Source organism: Labrus bergylta, chromosome 18 (assembly GCF_963930695.1).
Source record: "Labrus bergylta chromosome 18, fLabBer1.1, whole genome shotgun sequence".
Lineage (NCBI taxonomy): Eukaryota > Metazoa > Chordata > Actinopteri > Labriformes > Labridae > Labrus > Labrus bergylta.
Genome location: NC_089212.1, coordinates 26,612,983 through 26,628,601, shown reverse-complemented (window position 1 = coordinate 26,628,601; position 15,619 = coordinate 26,612,983). Strand labels below are relative to the sequence as shown.

General features: G+C 47.6%; 1 protein-coding gene across 1 annotated transcript in view; it reads left to right on the top strand.

Moving 5' to 3' along the window:
- Window positions 1-206: 206 nt before the first annotated feature.
- The window catches only part of trip11 (thyroid hormone receptor interactor 11), a 19,775-nt gene continuing 4,362 nt past the window's right edge, over window positions 207-15,619 (top strand). The window contains exons 1-18 of the mRNA XM_065966309.1: window positions 207-430; window positions 3,846-3,922; window positions 4,208-4,318; window positions 4,513-4,815; window positions 5,034-5,102; window positions 5,890-6,055; window positions 6,133-6,459; window positions 6,635-6,675; window positions 6,773-6,871; window positions 6,977-7,180; window positions 7,817-10,834; window positions 10,984-11,124; window positions 11,682-11,875; window positions 12,035-12,198; window positions 12,333-12,436; window positions 13,088-13,187; window positions 14,520-14,601; window positions 14,818-14,932. Coding sequence (XP_065822381.1) covers window positions 292-430; window positions 3,846-3,922; window positions 4,208-4,318; window positions 4,513-4,815; window positions 5,034-5,102; window positions 5,890-6,055; window positions 6,133-6,459; window positions 6,635-6,675; window positions 6,773-6,871; window positions 6,977-7,180; window positions 7,817-10,834; window positions 10,984-11,124; window positions 11,682-11,875; window positions 12,035-12,198; window positions 12,333-12,436; window positions 13,088-13,187; window positions 14,520-14,601; window positions 14,818-14,932 — 5,454 coding nt within the window. The 5' untranslated portion in view covers window positions 207-291. The remainder of the gene's footprint in view (window positions 431-3,845; window positions 3,923-4,207; window positions 4,319-4,512; window positions 4,816-5,033; window positions 5,103-5,889; window positions 6,056-6,132; window positions 6,460-6,634; window positions 6,676-6,772; window positions 6,872-6,976; window positions 7,181-7,816; window positions 10,835-10,983; window positions 11,125-11,681; window positions 11,876-12,034; window positions 12,199-12,332; window positions 12,437-13,087; window positions 13,188-14,519; window positions 14,602-14,817; window positions 14,933-15,619) is intronic.

Below are 15,619 nucleotides of genomic sequence, written 5' to 3'. Positions count from 1 at the left end.
ACCCCCCTCGGTCCCCTCGGTCCTCTCGACCCCCCTCGGTCCTCTCGACCCTCCTCGGTCCTCTCGACCCCCCTCGGTCCCCTCGGTCCTCTCGACCCCCCTCGGTCCTCTCGACCCCCCTCGGTCCCCTCGGTCCTCTCGACCCCCCTCGGTCCTCTCGACCCCCCTCGGTCCCCTCGGTCCTCTCGACCCCCCTCGGTCCTCTCGACCCCCCTCGACCCCCTCGGTCCCCTCGATCCTCGGCCCTGCTTTGTTTTGGTCCGGTGTCGTCGGGCTGCTCCTCCCCTGAAGATGTCGTCCTGGTTGGGGGGAATCGGGTCCGGCCTCGGTCAGTCTCTGGGGCAGGTGGGGGGCAGCCTGTCCTCCTTCACCGGTCAGATATCAAACTTCACCAAAGACATGCTGCTGGAGGGAGTGGAGGAGGTCGGAGGTAAGTGTCTGTCTGCAGCTTCATCAATCACACTCATACATTATATTCACTTATAATAACAATAATAATAATAACTTTATTGGGTTAGCACTTTTCAAAATAAGTGTTCACAAAGTGCAGAAACATAACAACAAAGCATTAAAACCCAACATCAACACAACCAGAACAACCAATCAGTCAGTCTTTATTTGCATAGCACCAGTTCTTATCTGAAGACACAGTAAGAGCTCACTCAGTGTTTTATCATCTACAAAGACCCAACATCAACTCCACATGAGCACCAAGCAACGAAACAGAGCCATGATGAGCAGACTGATGGAGCTGTGAGGGGAAACATGCAGGAAGGAGACAAAACAACAACAAAAGATAGAATTCATACCACAGAGTCAGTAATAATGGTAAAAGTAGGTAAAAGCATCAGTTTGAAAGGACAACTTTAAAACAGAAATGTATTTCTGAAATTGGAATTAAATTGTGGAATTCGTGAAATAATGATTTGAAGGGTTGTGTTCAGATATTTCAGTTTAAGAAGAAGATTTACTTTATTGATCATTGTGAGGGGAAATTTCAGTTTTTACACTCTGTACTCATGCAACACACACAGGCTGGAGTATACACACACACACACACACACACACACACACACACACACACACACACACACACACACACACACACACACAAACAGGATCCTCTGGACATGCACTAAGGGAGAGATGTCAGAGTGACGGAGCGGCCCACAGCCAGCGCTCCTGACCTGGTGGTGGGGAGGGGGTTTGGTGCCTTTGGGGTTCAGCAGTGCTCAGAAGGTGATCTGGCACCTCTCCAGCTACCAGACCAACTTTCATACTTGGTCCGCACCGGGACTTGAACCGGTGACCCTCTGGTTCCCAACCCAAGTCCCTACAGACTGAACTACTGCCGCTTAAGAACAAAGTTATCAGACTGTATGAAATTGGCAGTTAGTGTGTTTTGTGTGTTTTCCTTCTTATTTCTGAGAAAGTGAAGACTGAATCATCAGCTTTGTTTTATGTTGGCATGATAATCATTCATTGACTGTAACTGGACCGACCATCCAGACATTTAGTGTTTTCTTTTTGAGTAAGGGGGCCTCCCTGCTCCTTTCCGTACATGGGATAAATTGTGAATTGTTTTTTCTTTTTTCTTCTGTTGTGTGTTTTGACATGTACGGAACAAAAAAAAAAAAAAAAAGAAATGAAATATAATGTGTAGTATTAGCAGTAACGGCTTCGTGTGACAATAAACTGATCAGTCTTATATTAGCGTTATCGACTGTAATGATGATGACACAGGGAGGACTGATTATGTTGAAGTCAGGTAAATAATCCATGTAAACATTGCTGTGGCTGCAGGAATCATGGTGACATGCAGCGAGAAAAGGAAGCCACAGGTCAGGGGATGAGGAATCAGGGGAAACCCCAACCCTGCATGTGTGAGCAGTGCACTCTGTCCTGTTTAGTGTTTCTTCTTCTTTTCCTCTTAAGAAGCTTGTTTAAACGTCAATGCAGTATGGATCTGTCTTTTGTGTTTTTAAGATGACTGACAAAGGGTCAAAATGTTTTTCACGGTTGACCTCCCATCATGAGTTGGAGTTGACTTCAAATGACCTCGAGTCTCTTTTTGGTTGTAAGATTCCCACAACAACTAAAATATCAAAATTAAGTTATTCATTGTAAAATGTCGAGCCAGCATTCTCAGTCGATGCCGTCACTCCCTCATTCAGTGTCAGTGCAGACAAAATATTTCACAAATGTTCCCTCCCTCCCTTCCCTGGGACTTTACTTCCTGCCACTAATGTTATTAAGTTACCAGTTATTTAGTTTAGTTTGTTACGACCTTTCTTAACGGAGGGCTTTCCACTGACATATGGAGAAATCAGTCACTGGAAAAAGTAGCACAGCTCGGTCGATCCAGGGGCGTGACCACAGACTGTAAATATATAAGGAGGAAGCCAGAGTGGCATCACCCGTCTGTTCCTGTTGGGGGCGCTGGAGTCCCATCAATGGCGTCCCCCGTCTGTTCCTGCAGGGGGCGCTGGAGTCCCATCAATGGCGTCCCCCGTCTGTTCCTGCAGGGGGCGCTGGAGTCCCATCGATGGCGGTCTCCATGCTGGAAATGCTGTCTCAGTCTAACTTTCAGTCAACCTAACGACAGGCTGAGAGCTGGAGCTGAGGCGGGTTTTAAACCTCCTGACAAACCGTTACACCGCGCCCACCTGTCAATCAGGTCAGCTACACGCCTTATTGTGAATAACTCTTATCCTTCATCAAATCAAAACTGATGAGTCATCAAAACATTCACCCCCCGTACAGTGTGTGTCCATCCAGACATGAGCTAATCACACCTATTTGGTTTTTTGAACCAGGCTGTAAACATGTTCATCTCTGCTGTAAAAACAGACTTTTTAGAATGGGTGTGTATGTGACTTCCTGTGCTGCTGCAGCCAGCCTCTAGTGGACACTCCAGGAACTGCAGGAGTTTACACTCCAGCATCGGCTTCACTTTTCAACACTGGAGGTTGCTGTTTGGTCATGCCTTGTTCATTTTGTTCATGTTTTATGCAATACCTGAGTTTGCAGCATGTCCCTCCTGAATCCAAAATCAATACATCCAAAAACAGCCCCCCCCCCCCCCCCCATACTAAATTTGCATTAATTCCTATTTTCTGAAGTGGTGAACATAATAAAGCCGTCTGTATCAACACAGCTCTGTCTTTAAAACACATCTGTGTCAGTCTGCAGGCAGCACACACACAGTGAGAGATAAAGCATCAACGTAAAGAGAACTTTGGCCGCAGATCTCCAACTCACAGCTTCAGTCAAAAAACAAAAGTTAGAATTCTTATCACCGAGCAGTGCAGCAGCTGTTTCCTTCTTTAAATCCATCTCTTATCTGACCTTCAATAAGAAACTGGGGCTTTGTTAGCCTGCAGCTCAGTTTGTGTTGTAAGGAATGTTGAATGTTGTGTCGGCGTGCTCAGCCGTGTGTGTGTGTTTGTCATGCGAGACGGGTGACACAGATCTGTGTGACCAAGATAGAGAGAGAAATATGTGACCAGTTAGCAGCTCTGAATGCTAACACATGTTTGATAAACTAGAAGAGCTGGATAAACACTGAAGCTTCAGAGTCCACCACATGGTGACCTGAGTGAGCATCCACTCTAGAGAGGAGGGGGGGAGACAGCTCTCTATGATGTTTAGAATTTAGACTGCAGTACCCATTTTAACCACTAGGGGTCAGAGTTACATACTGCTCCTTTAAGTGTTATTTTGTATTTTTAAACCAGGGGTCACTACAGAGATGGACTGATTGGTTTACGTTTGCATCACTTTCTTGAAGGCCACCAGAGTCCACACTGATTTTTTCTTGGCTGTTTTTCTCCCTGTGACCTCAGATGCTGCCACCGAGCTGCAGGTGTCCAATTCCAGGTTGGCAGAAGTGGAAGCTGCTTTCACCTCTCAGAAATCTGAGGTGTGTGTGTGTGTGTGTGTGTGTGTGTGTGTGTGTGTGTGTGTGTGTGTGTGTGTGTGTGTGTGTGTGTGTGTGTGTGTGTGTGTGTGTGTGTGTGTGTGTGTGTGTGTGTGTGTGTGTGTGTGTGTGTGTGTGTGTGTGTGTGTGTGTGTGTGTGTGTGTGTGTGTGTGTGTGTGTGTGTGTGTGTGTGTGTGTGTGTGTGTGTGTGTGTGTGTGTGTGTGTGTGTGTGTGTGTGTGTGTGTGTGTGTTACTGACTGTCTCCCCTTCTGTGTCTTCTTTGCAGTATGACAGACTGAGGAAGCTTCATGCAGAGCTGGAGGAGAAGCTGGAGGCCTCAGAGATCCAGATTAAAGGACAGTCTGCAGAGTACCGATCCCTCCTGCAGCAGAAAGACGTGTGTGCTTTTTAAGTGCTTTTCTCATTAAAGTTGAAGCTCCTGTGACTGAGCGATCACATCTTTTTTGAATCAGATAGATGCTGACTGGATGAAACATATCCATGTGATGTGACTCTGTATCTAAAGCTCCCGTGCTGTTGAGACAGGGTGTTACTTTGAAAGTGTCCTGATGTTTGTTTCTGTGTTCTCAGGTGGAGATCAGTCACCTGAAAGCTCGGCAGAGTGGACTCCAGGAAGAGGTCCAGACGCTGCAGCAGTCGGCTCAGTCCTCCTCGGGCGGTCCCGCGTTGCTTCCCGTCACCACGTCCACCTCGTCCACCACCTCCTCGTCCGTCTCCTCGTTCCTGTCCCGGCCCTCGGGGTCCCATCAGGGCTTCCACAGTGACGAGATGGACCTCAGTGACGTCATCTGGTCGCAGCAGGAGATCAACAGGCTGTCCACTGAAGTCCTGCGTCTGGAGGCCGAGGTGGCTCACTGGAGGAGAATGTCTCAGGTATGATGATCTGCTGGAGAAGTCAAAGGAATCGGTCGACATGTTGGTGAAGACTTCACCCAGGGGGGCGGGACTAAACATTGATACAGCAGAAACATGGCTGTGTGATGTTGTCCAAAGTGACCTTCAGGGTTAAAGTTCCTGCTACGGGACGTGAAGTGTCGGAGTATTGCTCTTGATTGTGAGGTATTGATGTAAATGTCATTTTTCATTTTCAGGCATCAACAGCAGCAGGAAGTGGAAACGGTGACCAGAGCGACATTCACAAACTTCAGAGAACTATAAAGGTGATTTTTTTTTTTTTCTTTATTGTAAGAATGAAAAACATTTCATTGTAAAATCTAAATCTTAAAGTTGCTCCTTAATAATGTAACACGCTGCACACTTTCCTGTTTCCAGCCTCTCATGTTCTGAGGAGCTTTAGAGTCTTTTAGCTCATCGTTTTGGTTTCACAGGCAACATTTTAAAGATTTCTTTCCCCACTTCTCTCGTCATTGTCAGTCAGTTCAGCTGTTTTCAGTCGAGTAGCTTCACTAACGTCCTTCCTGACCTGCACCACATTGCAAACAGTCTATTAACCTTTAAATGAATGGAGCTTTTAGCGGATGAGAAGTCACATACTTCTCTCAGGAGTCGACAGAAATCCATCTAAAAAGAGTGAAGACTGGGATTAATGACTAATGGATGCTTATTAGTGTGTTAACATGGACTCAAGTCTCCAGGGTTGAACTATCCTGTTTTTGTGTTTGTTCATGTAAACATCGTATCATGATTTCAGATAAATCCTTATCCTGATTTTAAGAAACCCGGCCTTTCTTTGTTCTCAGATTTCTACATTTCCACGGTTAAATAAACATCACAGGCGCCTGCACAAATAAGACACAGTAATCATAAAACAGGATACAAGTATTGATCATGTTTCCAGGGAGGTGAAGAACCAGGTCAACACCAGATCCTGAATATGATCAGAACCAGGACAAGTCTCATAACCGGGACACTCAAGTTTCATGTTAACAAACTCAATGTTGTTTTGTGTGTGAGACTCTAACCTTTGTTACCTCTGATACGGAAAAGGATCTGCGAGAGGAGATGAGTCGAGAGGTGGATGAACACCAGCATGAACTGGCCGCTCTGCAGGACGCTCAGCGGCAGAAGCTGGCCGACATCACGCGGCGACACAGAGACGAGTTAGCCGAGTACGAGGAGCGGATCGAGGAGCTGGAGGAGCAGATTCAGAGCGGTAAGCGGTGTCAGCGTCTCCTTTATGCATCAGGTCAACTTTGACATTCAACACCCTCCTCCATTTGTCTCCTGCAGGTGGAAGTCAACCCGCTTCCCCTTCAGACGCCTCCAAGCTGCCTGACCTGGAGAAGACCGTGGGCTCCCTGCAGGAAGCAGCTGACCGGCGGGAGGAGCAGCTGGAGGAGCTGTCTGCACGGCTGGAGGAGGCGCAGAAGAAGCAGTCCTCGCTGCAGCTGGAGAAAGAAGAAGTCCAGGAGGAGAACGTCGGGCTGCTGCAGAACTACACGCGGCTGCAGGCGTCGGTCTCCGAGCTTCAGACCCGCGTGCAGGAACAGGAGGGGAAGGCTCTGCAGAAAGCTCAGCTGGACAACGAGATCCAGGTGCTGAGGAAAAAACTCACAGGTAGAGTTTAGACTAATGATGATTCAAACTGTCAAAATGACACTTTTCTAAAGTTTATTCTTTTTTATTGTAGTAAACTTAAATCAATGCCAGATTATTATCACAGCGTCTGCATGAAGCAACACGCTGATCTCCTTCATAGGAAACCTAATTAACTAACATTTCTTCTTTCCAGACACAGAAATAGAAATGGAGAGACTGAAAAGCGTGGCTGAGGTAATAGTTGAAATAAATCAGTAACCATGCATGATGTTTACTATATATTCACACACAAAGCAGATGAATATCTTCTATAATGTCTGGTGTTAATCAGGCGGAACCAAAAGAAGAAGTTGAGCATGCAGACATCTTAGAACTGAACACCATCATCGGGACGCTGAGACAAGAAAAAGAAGTCGTAGAACAAGAAAAGGTTTGTTTGTTTATCAGTCTGTAAGATACTGTGTGACGTTAATGATGATGCTGAAGAGATCCAACCTTTGCTGGAAAATAATACAAGCTTTTATTGTTTTCTCAGCTTGATCTTCAAGAAAGACTGAAACTGGCAGAGGAACAGTTATCAAGTGGTAAAGAAGAGGAGTCTGGTGAGTGGGAGTCGTTGGAGGATCTGAAGGCAGAGCTGCAGAGGAGAGAAAAAGCTCTGAGGAACACCGAGGAGGAACGAGACACCCTGATGTCCGAGCTGGAGGAACTAGACCAGCAAAACCAGGAAGCAACACAGGTCTGACTGATGACAGCGACAGCTTACCGTCTTTATTATTTATGAAGAATCATAAAGATGTTGGTCAGTGTAGAACATGCTCTGCAAAGGGAAGCTAAAGATCATCAACTGTTCAAAGTGAAAACAGAAAAGTTCACGTCAGATAGTTTTCACACACTCCCTCATATCCTGCTCAAATAAACACACATGAACACATGAATATGCAAACTCTCCTACACACACATGCATCATGATGTTCTCTTATCGAATAAATCTTTTTACTCTCTTTTCTGTTAACTCAGTCTTTCTATATTTTTCCTACTTTTCTTTTTCCTGTTTTGTTTTCCTCTTCATCTCTCACTTCTTTGCTCTCCTTCTACTTTCTTTTCTTCTTTCTTCTAAAATTCCTTTTTCTACTTCATCATGTTCCACTTCTTCCTCTTCTTCAGCTCTTCCTCCATCTCCTATGTCTTGTATTTATAATAATGTTTTATTTCTCGTAGTTATAAACCATTCTAAGGCCTATGTTGCTTTTATTACAGAATTTAAACTCCATGCCACATATATAAAAAGAAACCCATCATAACAAACAATAACAGAGTAAAGTGAAATAGTTTGCTGACTTTAACTTTTGGATTTAAATCTCTTTGTTTGCAGCACATGATCTCTGTGAAGGAGCAGCTCAGTGGACAGCTGAAGGAGGCCGAGGCAGAAATGACGAGGCTGACTGCTGAGCTCAGCAAGACCAAAGACCTGAAGAAAGAACTGGAGCAAGAGCTGGAGACCCAAAAGGAGAAAATTAGCCAGAGTGCTTTCATCCTGAATGACCTGCACATGAGCAAACAGCAGCTGGAAGGGACAGTGAAGGAGCTGAGAGACAAACTGGGACTGGCACAGGAGAAGAGCAAGGAGGCAAGAAGAGAAACAACAGTGCTGAAGAAGACGCTGCAGGAGAGAGAGGAGCAACTGTGTGCTGCTAGAACAAAGCTAGATCAGGCAGGGGAGAGGGGAACTGAGGCACAGGGAGACACAGAGATGCTAGCAGGGAAGGAGAGGGAGTTCTCAGAGCTGAGGAGAGAGTTGGATGAGTTGAGGCGCTCTCAGGAGAAGGTGTTGAGTGAGGACTACGAGTTAAAGATGGAGAACAGAAAGTTGATAACCGAGAGCGAGGAAGCAAACAGGCAGATGAAAGAAAGCCAGACGTCTCTGAATCGATCGGTACGGGAGAAGGACACTCGTATCGAAGCTCTGAAGCTGGAGAAAAACCAACTCGAGGGGGAGTTGAGGCAGGCTGAGAGCACGCTGACAGAGCAGGCGAAGCAGTACCAGCAGACCATCGAGGAGTTGACCCGCGCTCGCTCTATGGACGCTTCAGCTCTGCAGACGGAGCACGAGAGGGCCATCAAACTGAACCAGGAGAAAGACATGGAGATCTCTCAGCTGAAGAGGGACATCGAGCAGTTAGCGTCCGACCACAGAGACACCAACGAGATGCTTTCGATCACAGTCGCTGGGCAGAAACAGCTGACGGATTTGCTGCAGGAGAAGGACGTCTTCATGGATACGTTGAAACAAAACGCCTCCGATTTGCAGGCGGAGATGGACAACAGTATTTCAGTTGCGACAAAGGAGGCGGATGCTCTCAGACAGGCGCTGGAGGAGAAGGATAAACAGCTGGGAGGCATGAAGGAGGAGAACAGTCACTTAAAGGAAGAGATCGATCGACTGAGGGATCAGCAGAGCAGACCTCTGCCTCTGTCCGAGCCCAGGACTTTAGACATCATCACCGAGCTGGAGACAGAGATCACACAGCTCAAATCCTCCAGAAACAGACAGGAGGAGGAGGTCCAGACTCTGAGGAGAACCTTAGAGGAGCATCAGGCCTCTCTCCTCCTGTCACAGCACTCCCTCCAGGCTCAGCAGAGCGAGCTCGAGCAGGCGCACACTCGCCACCAGCAGACCACGCTCAACTACGACAGGCTCATCCACGCCCGAGAGGACGAGATATCCCGCCTCCAGCTGACTGTGGATCAGCTCAGCAAGAGCCAAGGGCGAGCCGACTCCCCTTCCGTGCGGGGGGACGTCATCCTGCAGGAGGAGAAAACACAGACTCTCAATCAGGACAACGGCAACGAGAAACACGACCTGTCCAAGGTGGAAATCGAGAAGCTGGTGAGAGGCATCAAAGAGAAAGAGACTGAGATCAGTCAGCTGAACGAGAAGAACCTCTCCCTGACCAGACAGCTCGATCAGCTGCTGGTGTCTCGGGATGAAGTGGGCAAACTGTCCCAGGTGATCCTGCAGAAGGATCTGGAGATCCAGGCGCTTCATGCCAGAGTGACATTAGGTGGAGTTGGAGGACACGCCCAGGATATCATGTATTTACAGCAGCAGATACAGGCCTACGCTGTAGAGAGAGAGCAGGTGTTAGCAGTACTCAACGAGAAGACCAGAGAGAACAGCCAGCTGCGCTCAGACTACCACCGCCTCATGGATATCATGGCCGGGAAGGAGGCGGCTCTGCTGAAGCTCCAGCAGGAGAACCAACGCCTCTCCAACATGAGCGACCCCTCGGGAAGCCAGGAGATGTTCAAGGAGACCATCCAGAACCTGTCCCGCATCATCCGGGAGAAGGACATAGAGATCGATGCCCTGACGCAGAAGTGCCAGACCCTGGTGACCGTCCTGCAGGCGTCGGGGGGAGGAGACTCCGGAGGCGTCAGCAGCAACCAGTTCGAGGAGCTGCTGCAGGAGAGGGACACGCTGAAGCAGCAGGTGAAGAAGATGGAGGAGTGGAAGCAGCAGGTGATCACCACGGTCAAGAACATGCAGCACGAGTCGGCTCAGCTGCAGGAGGAGCTGATCAAGCTGCAGGGTCAGGTCTCTGAAGACAGCGACTGCAGCTCCAAGCTGACGGTGGACTACAGCCGCTTGATCCAGAGCTACGAGCAGAAAGAGAGGAGGCTGGGGAGTCTGAGTCAGGAGCTCGCTCATGTGCAGCAGACCATCACTAAGCTCAGCTCCACCAAGGACGTCCTGCTGGGTAAACTTGACAGCGTGGTGCAGACTCCTGAAGTCGTAGCTGCTCATTCAAGTGGACCTCTTCTCACAGCCGAAGCTCCGAGCCAGCAGACCTCTGCAGCAGAAGTGAATATTGAGAAACTGCAGGAGGAACTCGCCCGATTGCAAGCTCAATTAGCTGAGAGGGAAAATACCATCCGGACTATCCAGGAGAACAACCACCGGCTCTCCAACTCAGCGAATGCCTCAGAGATCGAGCAGAGGAGTCAAGCTGAGGAAGCCCGGCAGGTCAAAGAGAGGCTGGAAGCCCTTCAGAGGTCTGTGAGGGAGAAAGACCTGCTCATCAAAAGCAAAGGAGACCAGCTGTGTCAGGTCAGCGAGGCACTGCGCAACCGAGAGAACGACAACGAGGTCCTGAAGCAGGCCGTCACAAACCTGAAAGAGCGCGCTCTGATTCTGGAGATGGACGTGAAGAAGCTGAAGGAGGAGAACGAGCTGGTGGCCGCGCGCTCTCGAGAGAAAGAGTCCGAGTTCAGAGCGCTGCAGGAGACCAACATGCAGGTTTCTCTGCTGCTCAGAGAGAAAGAGTTTGAACTGAGCGCTGTGAGCGAGAAGGCCGCCACTGTGGAGAAGATGCTCCAGGACAGAGAGCAGGTGAGTCTGATGCTCAAATTCAAAATACCAACATTTTCATTATTAGTCGTTTGTCTTATTCTGTTACTAATGAATCTTTTCCTTGTTTGTAAAGAAGCGCTCTCTTTAGTCCTTTATGTGTTTAACACGCTGGTCGTTTTGTTGTTCAGGGTAAGTCTGGCGAGCTGAATCAGCTCCTGAATAAACTGAAGTCCATGCAGGACAAAGCCGTGGCCTTCCAGCAGGAGAGGGATCAGGTGATGATGGCGCTGAAGCAGAAACAAATGGAGACGACGGCAGTTCAAGCCGAGGTAGGAGGACAGAAAATACTCACTGCACGTTAAAGGAGCAATATGTAACTGTGACACGTTTACAACAAACAAAAACACTAGACATGTATTCCATTACAAAGACAAAAGAGATCAATTAAAACTCGTACAGTTGGAAACAAACAGCTAGAAATCCAAATCCTAAACTCTGCAAGAGAGGGAAGAACTCTGAGCTTTAGAGTTAGCTGGAGGGCGCTTCATTAGTTTATGGCATCAAAAGAAAATGCAGATTTACCGAGTCCAGAGAGAGCTGGAGGGACTTAAAGAACGAGCGGACCAGAAGAACGGCTCATGTAGGTCTGTGATGTCAGAGTTTCTGATGAGGGCCCTGAAAATATTTAATTTGTGGGTTAAGGGTTAGGGTGTGTCTTCAAGAGAAGGCCGACCGACCTTCTCATACAGGTCCCAGTGATGAGTGCAGAATCTAACAGCAGTTATACATCTGAGTGACAGACGGCGTGCAGAAGGCTTTAGAGGTGAAGCTGCAGCGTGTCTCTTATCACAATCAACCAACAACATTCTTTTTATTTTCCTCCCAGCTTCAGCACGTGAGAGATAAAGAACAGCGTCTCAACCTGGAGCTGGAGAGGTTGCGTAATCACCTGTTAGAGATCGAGGAGTCGTACACGAGGGAGGCGGTCTCTTCAGAGGACCGGGAGACGGAGCTGCGGAGGAGGGTGGCCATGCTGGACGAGAAGCTGGCAACTTCTTCAAGTGCTGTGGAGAACGCCAGGTTAGTGGGAGAAGACGCCACAGTGGATCAGTGACAAAGAAATATGCAGAACAAGAAGAACCCTAAAATACCTGAACTGAACTATTCAATCTATAAGATATAAAGAAGTCTCTGTGGTTTGATTTAGTGAACGTGTCCTGAACGATCGTCTGTCTCCAGCCAACAGGCCAGCATGCAGGTGGAGTCTCTGCAGGAGCAGCTGAGCGGAGCGGTGAAGCAGAGAGACGACGCTCTCGCACATCTCCGGACCTCACAGGAGCAGGTCAACCAGTACGCAGTGTCGCTCTCCAACCTGCAGATGGTGCTAGAGCAGTTTCAACAAGGCAAGTCAGCTCCTTCAACATGAACACTGTGGATTCTTCCCTCTGAGATCACATCTCTTGGTGTGAGCGATGCAGTAGACTGTAACTACTCTGTTTATTTTAAAGTTGTTTTTTTTCTTCTCTCGTCCCATCAGAGGAGAAAGCCATGTACTCTTCAGAGCTTGAGAGGCTCAAGAGGGACAAAGAGGAGTGGAGAAGAAAAGCTGAGAGGCTGGAAGACCAGGCATCTGCACTCCAGGTGAACCAGCGATCATCAACTGATCAAAGAGTCCAAACTGTCCAAACTGTACACACAAGACGCTTTCCACTGAAGCAGCAGTTATCACAAAATCCAGTATACACGTTTCACTGGTAGATACTTCAGAGGCAGCCTCTCATAGTCTTTAAAATGTTTTAAGTGAGTCCTCAACTGTCATGTTGTGTGCAGCTGTGTGTCTCTTTCAGTACCAGCTGTGTCCACCAGGTGGAGTTTGTAATCCTGCTCGCTTCGAGCCGTTTCAAGCCATGATATTTACGTCCCTGTGATGTTTCAACTTTAATCTGAATGTTGCAGAGACGTAATGTGGGGACGTACTAACCCCCCACAGTTTCCACAGACTCACTTTAGGGACAGGTTGCAAGAATCAGTTTGTGCTGAATCAGCCTCTTGCAAAACAAAATACGAGGAAATAATTTGACTGTCATGTCGTGTTCAGCGGGTGATCGTGGCGGCTGTACTTTCAGTCATGACGTTTCATGTCTCAGCATTTTAAACTGCTGTATTTGTTGCACCTGTGTGAAGAATGCAGCTCATTTATTATGAAGAAAAATAGATGATAACAGTTGGTTTTGTGCAGGGAGCTGTGCTCTACATGACAGCAGCATCAACAGTGTTCTCTCTTTCCTTCAGATAAACCTGGACGAAGCGAACGCCGCTCTGGACTCGGCGTCCCGTCTCACCGATCAGCTGGATCTGAAGGAGGAGCAAATGGAGGAGCTGAATAAACAAGGTGAGCTGCAGCTGCTTGTTCCTGCATTCATCCTTTAATAAAGACGTTTAATGGACTGATTCATATCGCACACAAAGTCCCTCCATCAGCTTTTATCTGGCAGTGAAATGAAGCTCTGCTCATGTGCCGGCCATAAGTTAACCCTTTGCCCGCCTTACATGCACACGCTGTATGCACGCTCCAGTTTGTTTTCTTTATGTTGCACATGTTCTAATCAGTGTCTCGATAACGTGGGCAGAGACTGAATCCCCCCCCCCCCATGTCCCGTCTGTACAGCTCTCTCGTGGTATTTTTGTTTTCACACTCGGCAGATTTCACTTTCATATCGCTCTCAGACGCGACGCGGACGTTACATCATGGTTGAGTCCAGACCTGATAGGAGGCTTTACATTGTGTTTGCTTTATGATTCAGTCGACACAGCGGCTCTATTTAAAGGAGACGGGCTGTGAGAAAGTTCAACAGGCTCAGAAGTGAAAGGGAAACGCTGGTATGTCGGGGACGAGTCGGCCCAGATCGAGACTCTCAGTGTTTGAGACAAAGTTCAAGATGAAGAACCTGAAATGAAATAAATAAATACATTTGAATAAATTCTGGAATAACTTTTAGCATCTGTGTTAAAATAAAATCCTTCTGCTGCAGAAAAATTATATATTTATTCATGATTAAAAAAAAACACAACTTGGGAGAAGTTGTGTTACCGTCCTACGAACTCTCCACGCCGTAAACTGACTCACCGTGTGTCTTCATTTACATGTTTTAACCCACTTTGTCTCTCTCTCTCTCTCTGTCTCTCTCTCTCTCTCTCTCTGTCTCTCTGTCTCTCTCTCTCTCTGTCTCTCTGTCTCTCTCTCTCTGTCTGTCTCTCTGTCTCTCTCTCTCTCTCTGTCTCTCTCTCTCTCTCTCTCTCTCTCTCTGTCTCTCTCTCTCTCTCTGTCTCTCTCTCTCTCTCTGTCTCTCTGTCTCTCTGTCTCTGTCTCTCTCTCTCTCTCTCTCTCTCTCTCTCTCTCTCTGTCTCTGTCTCTCTCTGTCTCTCTCTCTCTCTCTGTCTCTCTGTCTCTCTCTCTCTGTCTCTCTCTGTCTCTCTCTGTCTCTCTCTCTGTCTCTCTGTCTCTCTGTCTCTCTCTCTCTCTCTCTCTGTCTCTCTCTCTCTCTCTCTCTCTCTCTCTCTCTGTCTCTCTGTCTCTCTGTCTCTCTCTCTCTCTCTCTCTCTGTCTCTCTCTCTCTCTCTCTCTCTGTCTCTCTCTCTCTCTCTCTCTCTCTCTCTCTCTCTCTCTCTGTCTCTCTCTCTCTCTCTCTCTCTCTCTCACTCTCTCTCTCTCTGTGTGTTCCAGTGAATGTGAGACAGGAGATGTTGGAGGAGGCTCAGAGGAAGCTGATGAACCTTCTGAACAGCACTGAGGGGAAGATAGACAAGTGAGTCTGCCGTTTGTTTTCTGAGATTAAATGATTAAGATCACATCTGCTCTTCATCTTAAACTGAAAACTCCTCCGCACAGTTTGAAGAGAGGATCAACTTTAATCACGTCTGATTCTGCTGCTAACTCTGTGAACTCTTCAGATTTAATGAAGGATGTGTTTCTTTAGGGTTGGACATCACGTCTCATTGTTTCCTTGTTGTTATTTTTTCAGAGTCCTGATGAGAAACCTGTTCTTAGGATACTTCCACACGCCTAAGGCCAAGCGTGGCGATGTGCTGAGGCTCATGGGAAGTGTTCTGGGACTGACCCGAGAAGATGTGGACAAGGTGAGGTCTTGTTAATGATGTAAACCAGCTGATGGTCTCTTATCGGAGCAGAGCAGATTAGCAGCACTGTGGTCAAACCAGGAAGAACCGCAAATGAACCATGGCTAGAAGTCCTGTATTCACTTTAATTAGATGTGACAATGCCTTCATGTATCGTCCCAGACAAATAAACTGAAAACAAATAAGCAGTGCATGAAGATAAGAAAGGATGTAGGCTGGTTTCAGCTTCAACTGGCGTCACTGGTTTAGCTGCAGAGTAATGCAGTCTCATCTGGAACAGCCTTCAATGTCCTTATTGAAGAATGAAGTCCCAGATCACTGACCTGTAACAGTGAGAGTGACTGACCTCTCGAGGCAAAGTGAACCCTTTAAACTCTTTGTTCCTCTGTGACGTTTACCTCCAGCAGCTCGTCTAAAACCCTCTGTGAGCTCACAAACACAAAGTCTGATCCAGACTGGAGCTGCTCTCAGAGGGGATCAGAGAGAGAGAGAGGGAGAGCAATTACAACTCCTCTGCTTTTATTGTGTTTGAGGTCGATCGTTCTCTTTTTCATGTCTCCCTCCTCTTCTGTTAATGTCGTTTCATTTTTCCACTCATCTCGTGTTTACGGCGTCCAAGTGTCCCAAAAAACCAGATCGTTCACAAAAGCAGCCTCGCTGGAGCAGCTAGTGTCCTCTTTCCTGCCC